We start from the raw sequence: 19,084 nt of genomic DNA on the forward strand, positions 1-19,084 counted from the left end.
TCCAAGAGCGCGAAAACCGCGAGGACACGAACCAGAGTAGATTCTCAGTGTACGGGTGCGATAGGTTTAAACGTCTATTTGGAACAAGAAAACAAAAAACAAAATGATAATTATTATTCTAAAAAATAGTTTGTGAAAATAAGATATTGATCAAATTTTTCGTTTTTACTAATAATTGTTTAGAATAATAATGGTTAAGTTCTTTTTTCTTTTCGTTTCTTTTCCATTCCACGGGGTTGCAAACAAACCCAACCCGACTAAAAAACGGGGGAAATGTGAAAAATGTGAAAATAAATAAGAGACTCGTCTCCAAATGTGAAAGAGTTAAAAGTCCATTCTTAAAACATTCATAAGGTGAGAAATAAAAATGTTAACCTTTGTATTAGGATTTTAGAACTTCAAGAAGAAAACAAATTGCTAAAATTTCGCAAATGGTTAAACAATGAAAAATCTTGGACTTATCCCATGCTTTAGAGACATTAACTTTAAGAAAACCACTCCTATGGATAAATCAGGATATGAAAAATAGAACTTGGAGATAACATCTATAAGACTAGAAGAAAGAAAATCTAGGAATTTTCATAGGATGAGTATGACAAAGGTTACAACATTACCTTTGCATAATGATCGACACATTACAAATGCAGAAGTCCAGGACGTTATGCAGTTGAGTGCTCAGCTAGGAGATCAAAGCTAGATGAGGTGAAGCAAATTTGGATTCTCAAGAGAAGTCTAAATTTGTCTTCAAATATTAGGACTATGGGACCCAAAGAAATTTGAATACCCTAGGCTATTTGATCTCCAAGTAAGGATTGTTATCTCCGAGCAAAGCTATATATTAAACAAAAGTGATCCCAATAACTTATGGGATATGAATTGTAAAAATAGAACTCTAAATTTGATATTCATGTATTTTGAAAAAATTTAGGTAGAACTTGTTTTTTAGGATTGATTCGATGATAATTTCATCATTTAATCTCAAATATCATCCCTGCCGAATTTATATAGGCTTAAATTTTATATGCAAATTAAAAATCTTGTATAAACTAGAAATTTAGTAACCATTGCTTTAAGGAGCATTAGATTATCATTCGCCAATGACATGTCAAAGAAATATTATGTTAGTTTCCAACCGAAAATCTGAATTTAGTTGATATAAGTTGGAAATAATATTGGTTGTTCTTAGCAAGGTTGTGCATCTTATGTAATAATGTGATTAATCTTGATTCATACCTCTTGATTAATTGAGTAGTCATGACTCATGTTAACATGGGCACTCTAAACTTGTGCTTTGAAATATATGTCCAGCTCAACTACTAAAAGGGATTCACATAAATCTACCCATGCCCAAATAGAACAATTAGCATTAAACGGAAAAGGCCTACTCACTAGAGACATATTAAAGAATTGAATTAAATTGAATAGCTTTGCTAGTTCATTAGTTGATGCATTTTCTACTTTCTCATTGCTTCAAGAAAAACCCACAAATTTGAGAGATTTATGCATCATGTGTGTTGGAGTGTTTAGCATAATAAATCAATAATAGAAGTTACTTGTCGGGAATAGCTTGCCTCATGAACTGGTTGAATTCCATCCTTGATCCTCACTCCAAAATTGTTGCTTTATTTTTGCCATTTAGCCTCAAAATAGATGAGATTGATTTAGAGGGTACTAATACTAGTGAATTAAAGCAAGTTTATCACTACCCAAGGGTTTAAGTTAAATGATCAATAATTGATATGCAAGGAAACTAGGTGTCTCCTAAGTGTAAAATCCTAAAATTTGTAACTTGAGCATTTACTTGATTTCTGGTCATTTTGGATTGAAAAGAGTTCAAGTTAGTTATGAAGTCTTAGAGCTAAAACTAATCTTACTTCATTAACCAATATTGAACTAGTTCTTGTGGAATTAAGTTAACTTAAAAAATTAACATTCTACATTAATTAAATCTTGTATGACACTAGCTTTTCAAATTAATCGAGGGTTGAGAAATTAGATGAGTTTAAAACCTCATGCATAGATTGTTGAATCTGTAACTCTAGGTGCCACATGTGAGAACTGCTGACTTGGAATGCAATTCAAATCCATGGTCATTAGTTCAAATTTGGAATAAACTATTCCCACAACAAAGTGAATTTCAATTGATCATAACCAATTTAGCCACATTGTTGACATATACTTAGTTCATAATCAATGATTTGCTACTTTTGCAAATCATGATGCCTGATGTGTTTGGTAAACTATATGTTTACTTTAGGTATTTCTCCAAAATTATAATAGTTACACATTGAGGAAAAGGTTAATATCTTAGAGAAATGGAATTCTTGAAATTATATGCCTCTCTACTAAAACTAAACAAGTCTAATGTAATAGAAATTGATTAAGACATGTGTAGAAGATACTTTCAAAACTTAGGTTCTATTTCCAATAGAGCCTGTGTAGTCCAAAATTGGATTCCATGTGAAATATGATGTGTGGCTGCTTAAGAGATCTGAAATACATTAGGAAAACACATACTGGAAATTTGATTTCTTTGTCTCTGGTCCCCATTGTGGGGATCTTGTAAGTTTTGTCCATCTTAATATTATGGTTACTAAAAAAACTGAGAAACAAACTGGTATCTTTCTTTTTTTATGATAAAATACAAAACAAATTGTAGTTCTTAACTTTCTTCTTCACAATATGCGACACAAATTTGAACCGATCTAGTTTCCTGCCAGATGGAAACAACTTTACTAGCTTTGACAAAATCTCCACAAGAAGTTGGTTTCAAACCCTGAGGGGCCTTTCTTTTCAATACAAAGTTTGAAGAAGAAAGGGCAAAATCACTCATCAAACATATATAAGCTTCTGTAAAACCCAAGATAATCAAACTAAGTGATAACCTCATGTAACATTTCTAGATGAGTTAAAAGACATCCTCAATACAATCATCAAATCCACTAAAGTGGTCCCTCGTGTAGGGTTTTTGAGTGTCTCTTTCCTCAAACAACCCTACAAGCACCAATCAATCATCAGCAAGATGCTAAACAACTTCTTCACATAGCTCTTGTTGAAACCTTATTAGTTATTCAAGCAAAAATGCTTCCAAATCTACCAAAAGCTCATTTCTTTTTTCCCAATTGCATAAACGCAAAAAGATTGAAACAATATCCCTAGTCATTCTTACTCTGATACTACCCATAAATTGGTATCCCATTAATCTCCAACATCTTAACAAAGTGTTGTATTGAGTGTCCAGAGATTTAAATCTGCAAGGCAAATTAAAATGGTTAATATGCCACTCCAACAACTTTCTCCCACATCTGATCACAAAGAAGTTTTAGTACTAAGTTGAAGCCAATTATCTAGAGTTCTCGTAGCCAAAATCAATCAGAGAGCAACAACTCAATAAATAATAAAAAAATATCAAATTGAATCATTCAATCACGAGTTTTTGAACAAAATTAGCAAGTAAAAAATGCCACAATAAAAAGCCTAAATTGACTCCACTTACCCTTAAATTCCAACATAATTGTACTTCAATTATGTTCAAAATTCAGAAATGAGAAAGCAAAAGTTTTCAGTGTTTCAAATTGTTTTACTTACTTGTAGATGTTGAATGACCTATTGGAATGTAGGCACAGATGTAGATGCTTTGGAAGCTTCTTTCTTTGTTGGTTGTTGATGTACTATGGCTATGCTTGCCGAAAATTGTTCTCCAATGGCAGTCACTTCTAGATGGTACAAAAAAGCTTAATGTGTTCATTGTAAATCTAATTTGAGTATTATTAGTAGTGGAGTGACCTTACATATGAGTCGACATTTGAAACATTGTCTTAGTAAAAAAGTGACAATAAAAAAGCAAAAAACCATAAAAATTTAACCAGTGGGGTCTATTGTTGATAATAGTTCACATGACCTTCCTTTTATGGATTTTTTAGGCAAATATGATCAAGCTAAAATGAGAATGTTTATTACCCATTGGATTCTTATGCATGAACATCCGTCTATGATAGTAGAAGAGGAGAGATTTCATTTTGTAATGAAGATGGCAAATATGAATTATGAAAACATATCCTATAAGACCATTAAGAAGGAGTGGGTGGAGGTGTATGAGGGAGATAAATTTTTTTATATAGAAAAAAATTAACAAGATTAGTCTTACTGTGGATCTCTGGAAGTCCCAAAATTAAAAATCGAATACATGGTTATTGCTAGGCATTTCATTGATAGTAATGAGAAGTTATAAAAATGGGTTTTGAGTTTTGCACCTCCTCATGGTGTTGACATAGTAGATGCTATTTACACGTGTTTAAAAATTTGGAAAATAAAAAATAAAGTATTTAACATCTTAATTAATAATGTTGTATATAATGATGTTGGCCTAAGAGTTCTGAAAGATGATTTTCAAGAATAAAAAATTGGTTTGTGGTGGAAAGTTATTTCATGTATATTGTTGTGCTCATATTTTAAACTTATTAGTTCAAGATGGTTTTGTTGAAATTAAGGATATCATTAAGAATGTGTATAAGAGTATCAAATTCATTAATTAGTATGAGACTAGACTTCACATTTTTTTTAAAAAATTGTGCAGAAACTATAACTAAGTGCAAAAATGTTGATTATTGATTATCCAACTTGTTGGAGCTCTACTTATGACATGTTGTCTTTTGCATTAAAATTCAAACATATTTTTCCTAAATTTCAAAATAGAGAGCCAACTTATGATTGTTTGCCAAGTCTTGATGAATGGGAAAAAGATTGAAATGGTGTGTGATATTCTAGAAGTTTTTAATGCAATAACTAATATCATTGTTAGGAGTGATTGCCCTACTTTTAGTTAGTACGTTAGTGAGGTATATATGGTAAAATAAGTTTTGAATTTTTATTTTACAAATGAAATATTTTCATTAGGTTGATGATTTGTAAAATTAAAGAGAAATTTGATAAGTACTTGGGAGAATGCAATTTGTTGATGGTTGTTGCTTCAATTTTAGATCCAAGGAAAATTAAAATTGATTGAAATGTGTTTTCCAAAGAGATATTATGAGGTAGAAGTTAAAATGGATATAAACTTAGTTCGATATACCTTATTTGAGATTTATGATGAATATATATAGCCATGTGTAATGTGAAAATTAGTAATGCAAGGATTGTTTTGAGTTTTAACTCTATGGATGTTTCCACAAGTTGTAGTTCACATTCTTTATCAAGTTTAGGTTAGTCAAAGTTAATGACTTACGTAAAAAAAAAATAGAAATAGTAAATTCACAAAAATCGGAATTGGATAATTACCTCGAAGAAGGTGTATATATTTTGGAGGTAAATTAACGACATAATTTTGATGTTTTAGAATTGTGGAAAGTAAATAACTTAAAATTTTGTGTATTATCGAAGATGATAGTAGACATACATGTAATTCCCATGTTTACCGTAGCCTCAGAGTCAACATTTAGTACTGGTGGTAAAAGTTACAGACCCATATCGTTCTTTTTTGGCACCGAATACAGTTAAGTTTTGATTTGTGGTTGTGGTTGGGTTCGGGTTTTTCACGGTGCTATGAAAATCAAAAGGTGAATTACTTTTATATAATTATTTATTATGATATTTTTTAGTGAATTTTTTGGTTTTAGAATTTAATTTTTTGTTTGATGATTTCAATTTGAGAAGAAGTTTGTGGAGATAATGCTACCAGTTATTTGTTTTTTTATTTTTTTCTCATTTTGGTAATTTTAATATTTTTACTATATTAAGTAATTAGTAGTGGAAATATATTTTTTATTAGATAATATTAAGTTTTATTCTTTTATTTTTGTCATAGATGGAGATTTTGCCCATGCAAATAAGGACTAAGCATATTGTTTTCTACTATGAAGAGAAAGAGCTGGAGTTTATAAATTTATACAGGATTTATAGTTTTTTTTTGGGTGATCATAAATTCAATATTTTTCTTTCATTTAAAATTTTATGTATTATTATTGAACAAAGTTTATGCATAATTTTATGAGTATTTATGAACCATTTTATATAGAGTGTATAAACAATTTTATGCAGAGTTTATATCTAATATTTATGTACACAAATTTATGTCAAATTTATGCATAATGTTATGTATAATTTTTTTATATATATTTTTTGCAAGGTTTTAAATATAGGTTAGACCTCAAACACAACTTGTGCTCGAACTCAAACTTAGTTAAAATTCTTAGGCTCGAACTCGATTCTAATTTTAGGTTTTAGGTTTTAGGTTGAGCTCAAGTTCGAGTTCGAGTTTGTACTCAGATGAAACTAAGCTTGGACGTATCTAATTAGAGGATTTCCTTAGGGTTTAAGATCAAACTTTGAACAATTCATACCATGTAACATTTAAGGTTTACTATAATTTTGACCAGCGGCTTTGTATGTCGACGTCATCAAACTGTATTTCACGTAATTTTACATAAAATTATTTTTATACACAAACGTTTTACCCGTGAACCTGTCTTGCTGCTTTTGTTTGAAGCGTAAAGTGTCGAGCGAGACCTCCGTATCGTTATTTCGGCGTTTTCGTGGACCGAAACGGCTCACCCCTGTCCGTCCATGAAAAGACAACCTGTATCGGCGATACAGGGTTTTCGTGTTCCTACACGGCAAAGCATGCAATATCACTTAAACATGACTACTATAAGGTTGAAATTCAGAAATTCGATTTCCTCTGTAAATCCGAATCGGTACCCTGCGCACTGAGAAGGGGAATCACCGTACAAGTCGCTGCCACGTCCCGAGGGAGTTTCGGGTGCCTCAAGACACTATTTAGCATTTTCTTGTTTGTCTGAAGATGGTTCCTCGTTTATTACCTCGTTGTTAAATGGGAGAGTTCCGTTTCGTAGCTGCTTTTGCTTGAGACGGGATGGCCGAAGATGAAGTGCTCGTTGAAGTGGAAGCCGTTGAAGCCGTCTATGGCCATGACTGCCGCGTGATCCAACACTTCCCGCCGCTTCTTCATGTCCATATTAGGCCTCGAACCGCCGAGGATTCGTCCAAACAGGTAATCCTTTTCTTGCCTTTCTTAATTAAAGAAGCAATATCTCTGATAGCGCGACAGAAACACATGAATTTTATGTTGAAAAGAGTTAGTATTAGGGCAATTATCGAGTCATAGTATTGGACTTCCTGTGAAGGGTGCGTAAGACATGAGTCATTGTTTTTGCCCCCTTCACTCGTAGTCAAGGGGATATAATTTTTTTTTTTTTAATTCTAGAAGCTGCCTTTGCTTTGTGTCTTATATCTACATTTGGAGTTGGGTTCGTCCAGACCGTATATAAACGTACAACTACCATTCTGTTTCATATAATTTTGATCATTGCTGTTGTGCAAAGTAGAGTAATTCTTCTTACAGTTTTCAGCATTATAAACTAAAGACTGTTGATAAACCTTTTGATCTTCTGTGTCTTGCATAATCATGTTGAACTACAGCACTCATATCCAAGTTCAAGCAGCCCGAGTTCCCGGAACACAGCTTCTGTTCTTTTCAGTTTCCCATCGTCAACTAAGTAAAGGAGATTGTGTCTTAAAAAAAAAAAAAGTGAGAGTTCCGGAAGACAGTTTCTCTTTCGAAATGTTTTTAATTTCCCACTTCTTTTTCAAAAATAAATTTCTTCACTTAGTAGTATTCCGAGAAAATCTTGGAGTCGTAACTGATGGTATGGGCAATTATCTAGAGAAAAGATTGAAGTTATCATTTTTTCTCTAGGAGATGGTTTCTCCCCTGATCTTGATAGCTGCCATATTAGACTCTTACATTCTCTTGGGTTGTATGGGAAAGCCATATCCTCAACTTCAAATACAGTTTTAAAATCTGCATGTGAAGCTCTTGGACTTGGAGTAGTTCATTCAATGTTTAAAATATCATGGTTTATGTAATCTTCCCTATGCTAAACACAGTAATTGCTTATTTTATGTAGAATTTCTACCTAGAATGTAATACGGAGGAGAATCATCCTTTTCAAAAAAAAAAAAAAAAAAGGAGGGCAATCTCAAAAGTATATTTGTTCAAGTAGAATTATCTCTTTGGATTTTTTTTGTTTTTTTGAAAAGCGATGATTTTATTTCAACCGAAGAGGAACAACAAAATTCAAAAGATCAAACTCCCCTAACAACAAGAGATTGAAGGGAGACTCCTTGCTTAGCTAAGGAATCAACAAGAGAGTTTGTTGGTTGAGGTATATGAGACCAAATACAAGAAATTGAAGATACAATATCAGAAATTTCAAGAAAAAAACATTTCAATGACGCCAAGGGGGATCCGATGGGGAGGAGCACCATCCGATAGCCACTTTGGAGTCATCTTCAATGAGGAGCAGGCCGCTAAGATGATCTCGATAAATGATGAGGCCATGTAGAAGGGTGGATAACTCAACAACAGTGGAGTGAGCAATGCCCAAAGGACCGGAATAGGGTATGAGAGTGATGCCATTTGCGTCATGAAACACATTGCCAAATCCCACTTTGTCAGGGTTACAAGAGCACTTCTGTCAAAATTAAGCTCGAGAGTTCCAACTGGGGGAGGCTGCCATTCAACAATCCTTGGAGTCTTGGGAGGGGCAGACATTTGGGCAACTACTTGCTAGTTTGTGTGTAAAGGAACATCCGCTAAGCACTCAAATTCTTTCCTTGTCGGAAGCTATGCAGACACATGACCGGTAACATGACAAGCAACTTCCTCAGTACTACTGAATTTGTAGCTGAATCTCCTGTTATTTCTTTCTTTCCAGAGAAACCAAGGAATGTGAGCCAAACATGCAAAACGGAGAAGCTTTCCCAACTTGGGAATATTGATTGCAAGTGACATTCAACTCATCCCACAAAGGTCACTAGGGAGACAGAACTGAATGCCTAGTTTGCCAATAAGGGAGGACCAAACTCACCAGGGAAAGGAACAATGGAGAAGGAGGTGGTTGATGCTTTCCTCCTCCATGCTGCAAAGGTGCAAAGAGCGCAAGGGATTGTGTTACCACACTCTCGGAGAGTATTCGCAGTAAGTATCTTATTAAGACAGGTGCTCCAGTGGGAGAATTTGATCTTGTATGGAGCCAAAAGATGCCAAGCAATAACATAACCATATTTAGCGAGGGAACCCGACCAGCCGTAGCATGCCAGAGGAAACAGAGAATTTGCCAGTCTCCTTAGGTAGCCAAATCATTTTATCTTTCACATGCCCATGCACCTTCACCGAGCTAATACCTTCCACCAAATTGCAAGCATCAAGAGCCTCCATATCATTGAGCCCTCTCTGAAAATGGAGATTCCAAGAATTGTTTCCCCAAGCTTCAGCAATAGACATATCTTGACATGTTGAGAGCTGCAATAGGGGGTGATAGGCATCAAGAAGAAGCCGATTCCTGCTTCACTAGTTAGTCCAGAATTTTAAGGTAGATCCATCCCCAACAAAGGAGGAAAATAGATCGCCAAATGGGAGATAAACAGTGATGCCTGCCGTCAGTGATACACCATATGCTCGGTGTTTCTCTTCGATGGAATTGGTGTCTTCTGGCCCATATGGCAGACCCTCATAAGATTCCAGTCATGGTAAAGTGGGAGCCTTCCCCTAGTGATTACATTAAGGTGAACTTCAACGGAAGTGCTTTGGGTTGCCCTGGACCGGCCGGTGTAGGGGGGGGACTCTTCAAGAATCATAGAGGAGAGATTGTTCTTTCCTATGTTGGGCCAGTTGGTATTGTTGATTCCAACACTGCAGAGGTGACTGCCCTGCATTTTGAATGGAAGATTTTCAAGGACCATCTTCAAGGAAAGTTGTTGATTGAGGGGGACTCTAAAGTTGTCATCAATTGATGCTCCAGTTCAGCCTCCCCCCCTGGGCGGCATTGGCCAATTATTTCCTTTATTGCAGATATTGTAACGTCAATAGAATCACATGCCTAGATCAACCAATTCCTTGGTTGATAGGCTAGCTAAATTTGGAACATCTCAACAATCTCTCATTATTTGGGATGGTCCCCCCTCTTTGTAATCTTGCTCTTTTGAGCCTTTTAATATAACTCTGCTCTATTTAAAAAAAAAAAGTGATACACCATGTGTTAGTCATCCGGAGTTTTGCAGCGACCATAAGCTTCCATATGGTGGCTGAAGCGGTGTTGAGTTTCCAAAGCCACTTAAGTATCATTTCAAAAAAAAAAAAAGTCACTTAAGTAGAAGAGCCTGACCCATATCCTTAGTGCGCAAAATGCCAAGTCCCCCTAAGATGCTTGGGCATGTAGACCTCTTTCCACTCTACCGGGTGATATTTGAACTCATTACCAGCACCCCTCCAAAGAAAACACCTTTTATTGACCTCAATGCAATGGAAAATAGAGGCGGGGCAAGGCATGAACGACAAATAGTAGTTCGGGATCCCAGCAAAGTATGAATTGATGAGCGTGAGTCTTCCAGCCTTTGATAGTAATCTCCCCCTCTAGGTGTACAACGCCTCTCAAGCCTTTCAATGACAGGAGCCGAGAGCCTCATACGAGGCTTGCTATCAATCATGGGGAGACCGAGATAGGTGGTGGGGAGAGTGACAATTGTACATCCCAAAAGATCAGCATTGGCTTGCGGCAAAGTTGGATCAATGTGATAACCTAGAATAGTTGTCTTGCGCCAATTAATCTTCTGCTGTGAGGTAAGTTCAAAATGGCCAAGGAGGGCTTTGATCCTTATGTCTTGCTCAATAGTGCCTTCTCCAAAGTAGATGGTGTCATCAACGAACTGTAACAGAGGGATATCAAATTCCTCCTGGGGGCAGCGACGCTAAACCATCCAAAGCACTTTGCTGAATACACCATAGAGGAGAAGTACTCGACATTGAGGTTAAAGAGGAGTGGGGATAAAGGATCACCCTACCTGATGCCCCTAGTGCAACCAAAAAACCCATAGATTGCACGCTCTTCTTCCTCGTTCCCGGATTCTTCCTCTCTCTTGCACATTTGCTTGATCATCTCTTCTCTCTCACTCCTCTCGTTCTTGCTCTCACTCCTCTAGCACCTACATCCTCTCCCCCTCAAGTACAATATCTTTTAGGACTTTTTGATGTTGAAACTGGAAGAGTGGATCATTGTCCACTAGCTCCTACATCCTAATTGTTGTTTAATTGTGTGAGGAGACTTATTGTCAAATGATACTTATGCCTACACAATTAGCTGCATGCGTTGGCTAAATAGATTTTGGTGAATGCATTTGTTTTCTTGTAATTGATGTGGGGTCCAAAATTTCCTAGTGAAGCCACTCTTTCTTGCTTGAAACCTAAGGTGTCCTTATTCAAGTATGTAGTCATAAACATGACTTAAGCAAATAAAGTTAAGCAGGTACAATATTTTTTTTTATAAGGATGTATTTATATTAACAAGAGAAAAATTACAAAGGAGGAGGGATCATATCCCTAACAATAAGCGAAGCAGGTACTGTAAGAGAGCCTGTGAAGCTAACTATGAATGACTAGAGCCAACATTTAAGCATGATGCATAGTTGACAAGATCTGTCTTTTTAATACGGCACTCTTCTTAGTGAAGTTGTTGGTTCATGTATATCTTGAGAATGGCGTTGGGTGACATTGATCATGGGCCACAATCTTTATTATCATGAACAAGAAACATGAATATGTGTTCCACTCACATGTATAGAAATTTTGTGAGGAAGAAGGTTAAGTGTTGCTTCTCTTTTTAAAGGGTAAAAGGCAGTTAAGAGTAGACTGCTAAACCAAACAAGAAACCTTTTTAAACTTGTGACTGTATAGTCGATTTATTGATATTTCCCTCTTTTGAGTTAGGGATAATAGCTGTCCAATTGATTTTTTTTTTCAGTAGGGATACAGCTACCATTTTATGATAGAATCCCTCGGGCTTCTTAATTTTATAGAAGTTAATTAAAGGAGACTTTTATTTATAAGATCATGTTCTACGAGGATGAATGCAACTGTTCCAGTATGTGTAAAAGTGTTGACACATGGTGTTAGTATTAAAAATGACTGTTCCACTACAATTGATATTGGATGCTTTATCATATATACAAAATTTCATTCTTGTAACGAGCAAGATGCTTAACCATTTTAACCTAAAAAAAAATGCTAACTATTTGACTGCACATCTAATAGTGCTGACACTGTGACCAACATATTTTTCAGTTCTGGCAGACACTGTCTGGTCTCTCATGCATTGCTAGACCTTGACTACGTAACCATTTAGCTTTCTACAATGTTTCCTCTTGGCAGTTTGAGTAGTATGGGAGTATTTTCTCTTTGTTCAAGGTGCTTACTGTTTTTCTTTCTAACTATCTTTGTTTTGCAGTTTGTTGAAGCAATTCTAGAGATCCAAGTCACTTCTCAGGTATTAACTAATGGAAAAATGGAAGAAGTGACTGGGGAAATGCGACTTTCTCTTTTGCTATTTTCATTTCCATGTTTTGCATTCATGGTTACAGTTCTTTAAAATCTATACTCTATGGTTGTTGCTTTTATTATTTTATTCAAGGACATTTGCTGACTTTCATGCATTCTTTTCATTTTTTTTTTTATCTTTTTGGTGCAAAGCATTTTTTCTGCTGATCTCGTGACAATTTTTTTACTCTCCATAAGATTTTCCTTTTCTTTTTTATTAGTTTGTCTTAATTTTTCTTGTCCTTCGTATCTTTTCTGAGAGCATTGCTCTCTAAGTTTCTTCGACAAGGTGTTTGAAGGAGAGACTACGTTATGATTCATCATTTAGAGGTCTTGTTTAGACATATTCATGAATTAGATAATGTTTCTTTTGTCATGTCCCAGTGGTGTGGTATCTTATCAGTTGGAAATTCATATTCCAAACAAATAAGATTGAGCTCAAAGTAATGGTGTACACTGGGACAAGCCATGGTTTCAATTAGCCATGTGCACATGTTCTTGAAGACTTGAAAATTGAAGATTGGGTGGTCAACTTTGTGCTAAACATTCTTAAACAAACAAAGAAAATAAATAAATGATAGGCATCACTTGACTTCTACAGTAATAGTTCAGACTGTGGTCAATTTCTTGGTGTGGTGGTACTGTCAATTAGCATGGACGGAATAACATCTAGTTTCTTTTTTCTTTTTTGCTTTTTTTTTTATTATATCTGGTTTTGTGATTAAAAAAATTGAATGATCAGCTGTTCTCTTGGTATTTAAACCCGGGCAGTTCTTGTTAGTTCTAAAGTGTTATTTGTTTTGGCTGAAAGGGTGTGAATGGATGATTTTAACACCACCTTAACCTTTTGTACTTGTTGCAGTACCCTGATGTACCCCCTCAAGTAAAACTTTTAGAATCTAAGGGTCTTGATGAAAAGCGACAAGCAAACCTGCTTATGAGCATCCGATGCAAGGCTCAGGAACTCTCCTCATGTCTAATGCTTATAGCGCTTTGTGAGGTACCTGCTTCTTTGACTTCTTCTTGACATATCACTGTGAGGTTTTTCATGGTAGCAACTGCATCGTAGGATCCCTCAAGTATTTTCTTCTTGAATATTTTTATTATTTTATCTACTGTTTCTATCATCATACCATTCAAGAAAAAAAACTTCGATCATCTTCACTTACTAAATACCTCTACTATCACCATCCCTTTCCTTGTTTTTGGACGCTGTTGCAAACCTATACTTGTTTTAGGAGAGGATTATTTAACACTACCCTTTACAGTCCATATACGTGGCAGTTTAATGAGAATCTAGAAGTAGGTTACTTCAGCAGTAAATTATGTTTGTCAAAATGACTGTCTTCGTTCCTATCTCAAATCATCAAATGTGACAGTCAGGTGCTCATGGATGCTATTGGCTTCCTTGAGCACAAAGGAGCAAATTTAGCTTCCTCTTAAGTTGGTTGCTGCCTCCCATCTCCATTATCATGGAATTGGCAGAGGCTCCAGTAAAGTAGTTAAGGATTATCAATGGCCATATTGGTGGGTTCCTAATGAGAGGTCTTCAGTTCAAGTTTCATGGGTTTCTGAGTATCTTGAGGGTGTGTCTGTAATCAACACTTAAAAATATTGGTTAGAATGACCATGGGTCACCAGATATACACTGCCATCTCATAGTAGATCTATTTGGAGCATGTCACCTTCTTAAAGTCCCTTTTGCTGTGACAGATCTATTGCACCAATTGCGTTTCAATATGGTGGTTGATGCATGGTTTTGATTTACTGGCACCCACAAGTAGCACTGGCAGGTGTTTGCGTGTAGGCATGAGAAAGGGGATGAAAAATATTTTTTAGAATAAGTAGCTGTGGTTGTGTTCTATAATGATCTGATCATCACAATTTTTTTTTTTTCCTTCGTTTTCAAAAAGATCTTTCTTCCCCTTCATTTTCCAAAGAACTTTTCCTTCTTCAGATCTTTTGGAGTGTTCCAAGCTAAATTTTTTAAGGGTTCTTTGAAAACTAAACTACATCTATCATATGGAAAACATCATTAATTTTTATGTTCTGCTCATTCTTTACCTGTAGGAAGCAGTGGAAATGCTTTCTAACATGAACCACCCTGATGGAGATTGTCCACTATGTCTTTATCCCTTGGTTCAAGAAGATGGACAACATGATTTTGTGCCTTTCATGAAGTTGATGTCTTGTTATCATTGCTTTCACAGGTCAGATCAAAATCTTTAATCTTTGTCAAATTTGCTTTTATGAGCATTACTGGTCTCTAGATATCTGCAGTTTCTGTATATTTAAGGGATTCTATTTATATATTGATGATAGAATTGCAAAACATATATTCTTGTAGGACAATTTCAGGGAAACTTTATCCTCTTGACAGTTTACTTTTTAAATTACTTTTAGTGAATGCATTATGAGGTGGTGGAATTGGCTCCTAAAGCAACAGGGACGAAATTCAGGTGATGTGATAGAGGCAACTTTGCCTGCCTCTGGAGATACAGAAAACTTGAGAGGTACTACTTCAATAAACAGGTACCTTGTTACATGAAGTAAGATGGATGGAAGAGTGTCTTGGGAGTTTTCTGTATAGTTTTCAGTCAGTGGTGCTCTGGATTCATGCGCTTCTTGAATGCCACTCTATTGAAATTTCATTGAGCAATTTGCATTAAAAAAAATTATTGAGCAGTTTTTTTTTTTTTTTCCGTGAGTTTTCCATTAAGAAAACAAAAAGATGGATAACCCTGCGTGGAGGGTAGAGAAATTCTATTTGTCCTATATTCCTCTATATGCCCATGTGGTGGTTGAATCTAGACTTCCATTTTCCTAGCCCTTTCGATTTTAATTCTTACAATGTTGTTGCTACTATAATAAATCATGGTATCTCTCATCTTGTAAATGTCTGACTACCTCTCAGATTCTCATGCAGATGAAAGTTCAGGAAGTTGCCCAGTCTGCCGAAAAGTTTTCCATGCTGGGGATATTGAACATGTCCTTGACTTGGTTCAAGGTGGTTCAGCTAAGTTGGTATGTCATTGCTGCTAGGTCTGCCAGTAGATAATGATTTTTCTCATGTTTACCATCAAATGAACTCTCTGTGGCCAGAGAAAACAAATTGGATTTTTGGAAAGGGCTAAGTCAAATGATAAAATCTGCTTCTCATATATTTCTCTAGAAAAATTATCTTTGGCCTTTTCGAAATTTTTGGCTTCATTTGACAATGAGCAGTTCTGAGTTAAATGAGAAATTAACTTTGTCTTTGTCTCGTTAGAATTCTGAGGAAGCTGAAGCCAAGGAGGAACCGATGGAGGTTCTCCACTCAGAGGCAGAGAATAACAGAAGACAGAGATTTGAAGCTGTGTTAAAGCTTCAAAAGGAAAAGGATGGTCTGATCGAGCCTAGGAAAATTAATGTTTTATTGCCGGGAATGTTTCTCCCGGAGCCTCCTGCTCCTCCATCAGAACCACCTACAGAGACCAATCCTGAAAGACAAGACGAAGGTTGTACACCGAGTGGCCGCAGTTTGGAAACAGATAGTTCTGCGTCTTCAACCAGACCCAGTACCAGCAATAATACGGCGAATAGAAGAATGAAGGGCAGGAGCAGTAAACCCAGGAATCAAATGACTAAATCAAGCAGAAGTAATTGGATTAAGAAACAGTGTTCTCCTCCATAGTCCTCGTGCAATTTTTGCTTGCATCTTCTGTAAAAAAAGAATTATAAATAGCATTGAGGTAAAATATTCATCTCTGTTCTGACGGGGAAATTGGTTATTTTACTACGAGACTTAATATTGGTTTACTCATATTTAACCAAGTCCATTTGAACTTGGATTCAACCGGTCGTTCCAGTCCGAGTGTTTTTTTATAACAATGCTATGGCTAATTCATGAAACTGAATAAACTACATCAGACCTGTATAATGCTACTATTTTCTGAGCATTTAAGTCTCTATATTAACTTACTGTATTTGAAAGCTGAGATGCGTAAATAATTTTGATGATAATAAAAGGTACATAAACATTATTTTGAAAACTTAAGGTTGTGTTAGGAACACAAAAACACGGAGAGAAAGAGAAATGGAGGAGAAATATAGTTTTTATTTGTATATACATGGAAAATGAAACAGAAAAGAAACTTAGAAATATTTTAACATTTTCTCTCGAGTTTCTATTTTTTTTTTCTGTCCAAGTTCCATCATTTTGTGAGAGAAAATTTATGAATTTTTATTTTATTTTATTTTCTCTTAATGATTCTCTATTGCCGAATTACAAAAAATACATTTCTCTTTTATTTTCTTTTCTTTTCAGTGGGTCCCCCTTCCCCCACCTCCTTATGCTAGAGGAGGGAAGGTTTAGTACATCAATAAAGGAAATACCAAGTAATGATCTTTCTTCCATTCCTGCACAATATAGCCACCTTGTAGTCTTTTTTATCTCTTTGATTCATTCCTTCCTCACAGTCTCTCCTTTGTATCTTTCTCCCACAACAAAGTAGATACCAAGCAAGGATCTTTCTTCTATTCCTGCACAATATAGCCACCTTCTAGTCTTGTTATCTCTTTGATTCATCCCCTTTTCTTCCTCACTTTCTCTCCTTTGTATCTTTCGCCCAAGAGCACCATCATGCCCACCAAAGTCTAACATGCAAACTAGACAATGATAAAAAAAAAAAAGGTGAATCATTCATTAGCAGTTGAATTACAAAGATGACTTTGAAGGCTATGGGAATTTTGCCTCTTGAATGAGGTGAAAGCTGTCAAGGGCCTCTGAGGCTGCAGCAGAATATTAGAGGGACCATTGGACTCATTGCAGGAAGAAGAGAGAAAAAAAAAAGGAAATGCACCTGCTATAAATTTTGAGCCCAAGAAAGACAAACATGGAATAAATATAGGTGAACCTATTTGAATTTTAAAGTGCCAGGGTTCAAATCTTGTCCTCGAGTGGGGTTTCAATAAGTCTACAAAGCATCTTTAAGATATTCAGGATTTATATTGAAGTGGACACTCTTTAAGAATGAGATAAAGCAATGAGCTTAGAAGATCATTTTCCCCTATAATGGGCACTTCAGTTGTAAAAAGATACACAATTGCCTAAGCTATTACCAACAATTGGGAGAGCAATTCAGGTCAGACCTGAAGATATCTGAGCAATCTAAGCAAAATTTACCTTGCAAATCTGAAATTTCCACTATGTCAAGAGAAAGAAAGGAGGAAGAAAGAAAAGATTCTGAAATTTGAGTACAATTGTGCTCTCATTGTTTTTCTCTTATTTCAAAACTCAAAACTAGTGCATCTATTCAACATCCTTCCTTATAACTTTCTTTAAAAAAAAAATCCTAATTCTACTATATTTCACTCTTTCAATCATCCGTGATCTCTAAGAATTCTATATTTAGCCTCTCTTGAGCTAAGTCTTCTAATTAGATTGAGGCATCAATCTTCCAATTCTCTTAAACAATGGCTATTCTATTTAATTTAGACTCCCCTGGCCTCCCTTAACTAAGTATGTTTTAGAAAACTGGCAAGGCTTGCTTGAAGTTGTCCCCTTCGTTACCCTATCTCGCAAATTTGGCATGCTGAATTGGCTGCTTCACCCCTCTGGCTGAGACATTGGGATTTATTGTGGGCGTATTGCTTGCACTTTAAGCATTGGAAGTGAGACTTGTCTTTCTCTCCTCCTTTTGTGTACCTACTTGGCCATTGGACTGTCTACACTTCTTTTGTGAAGTGTTAGACGATTTGTTTCCGCTGCTTCACAGTGTCAATCGACTCTACAATGCCTCCTCCACTATTGGTTCTATTTTCTCCAAGAGTCTTCGCTCATGTACTTGCAGAGAACCCACAAGCTTGCCCACTGAGATCTGATGAAGTTTGCATTGTAAAGAGTCGACAATCTAATCAAAGCTTCAGTTCTAACGAGTCTACAAGTACAATGATCGCCTCCTTGAAACCCTATTTTTTTCATTGTTACTATTTGGTCAACTAGATGAACTATCCAACCCTTTCTTCCACTATTGGGTAGCTTGAGTTGACTCAACCTCTTGGTGACAAGGGATAAGCATAATTCCAATATCTAACATGTATGAGAGTGAAATTTATTTTGCTTCCTCTGCCTCTCCACCCGTAACTCACTCACTGCGACACCCTCCCAAGCCAAACCATCCAGACAATGCGCTCTCAATTCTGTCCGCCTTGCCATCTCCCACCGTCGCACCCGTAACTCACGACTCAAGCTTCCCTCCCACCAGCTCCGAAACTCTCTGCAGTTCTTCCTTCAACCTTCTCGTTGATGACGCATTCCTCACCACCGACCAGCCAATACGATTGTCACCTCCACCTTCTTCAGCCATTGTCATCACCCCTCGTCCGTTCGACTCCTCTCCCTTCACCGTCGCTGAAGACCATCACTTCCGACGACCATTCTTCCTTCCGTCGTTGTCCCCACAGACCCATCGCAGAAATCTCTACATCTCTGCCAATGTCGCCACTGCCGTCAATTTCCATTTTCGTCGCCGCCATCATCTCGTTGTATTCCGACTCAAATCCCGTCTTGCCAAGCGAAACCATTTCAGGCATCTTCCTCCTCCGCTTCTCCTCTACCTTCGCCGACATCACCATCTCGATCGCCATCGAGCTTCACTTCCGTCGTCGTCTTCGTCGTCATCGTTGCCGTCGACCTTCACCACTGCTGCCTGCCAC

General features: G+C 36.3%; 1 protein-coding gene across 2 annotated transcripts; it reads left to right on the plus strand.

Moving 5' to 3' along the window:
* The first annotated feature begins 6,712 nt into the window (after positions 1 to 6,712).
* LOC137948791 (uncharacterized) lies at positions 6,713 to 16,279 on the plus strand. Of its 2 annotated transcripts, none has more exons than XM_068794962.1 (7): positions 6,713 to 7,009; positions 12,300 to 12,338; positions 13,251 to 13,388; positions 14,459 to 14,598; positions 14,792 to 14,901; positions 15,303 to 15,412; positions 15,657 to 16,279. In XM_068794962.1, the coding sequence occupies exons 1-7, from the start codon at positions 6,872 to 6,874 to the stop codon at positions 16,059 to 16,061; spliced, it is 1,080 nt and encodes a 359-aa protein (XP_068651063.1). In that variant the 5' UTR covers positions 6,713 to 6,871; the 3' UTR covers positions 16,062 to 16,279. The 2 variants fall into 2 exon arrangements, with proteins under 2 accessions (XP_068651063.1, XP_068651064.1); XM_068794963.1 differs by having other exon boundaries at positions 15,315 to 15,412.
* Positions 16,280 to 19,084: the final 2,805 nt, after the last annotated feature.

Source organism: Aristolochia californica, unplaced genomic scaffold, assembly GCF_029961685.1.
Source record: "Aristolochia californica isolate CCGP_79_NKW_82.1479 unplaced genomic scaffold, dmAriCali1.0.hap1 SCAF_13, whole genome shotgun sequence".
NCBI lineage: Eukaryota > Viridiplantae > Streptophyta > Magnoliopsida > Piperales > Aristolochiaceae > Aristolochia > Aristolochia californica.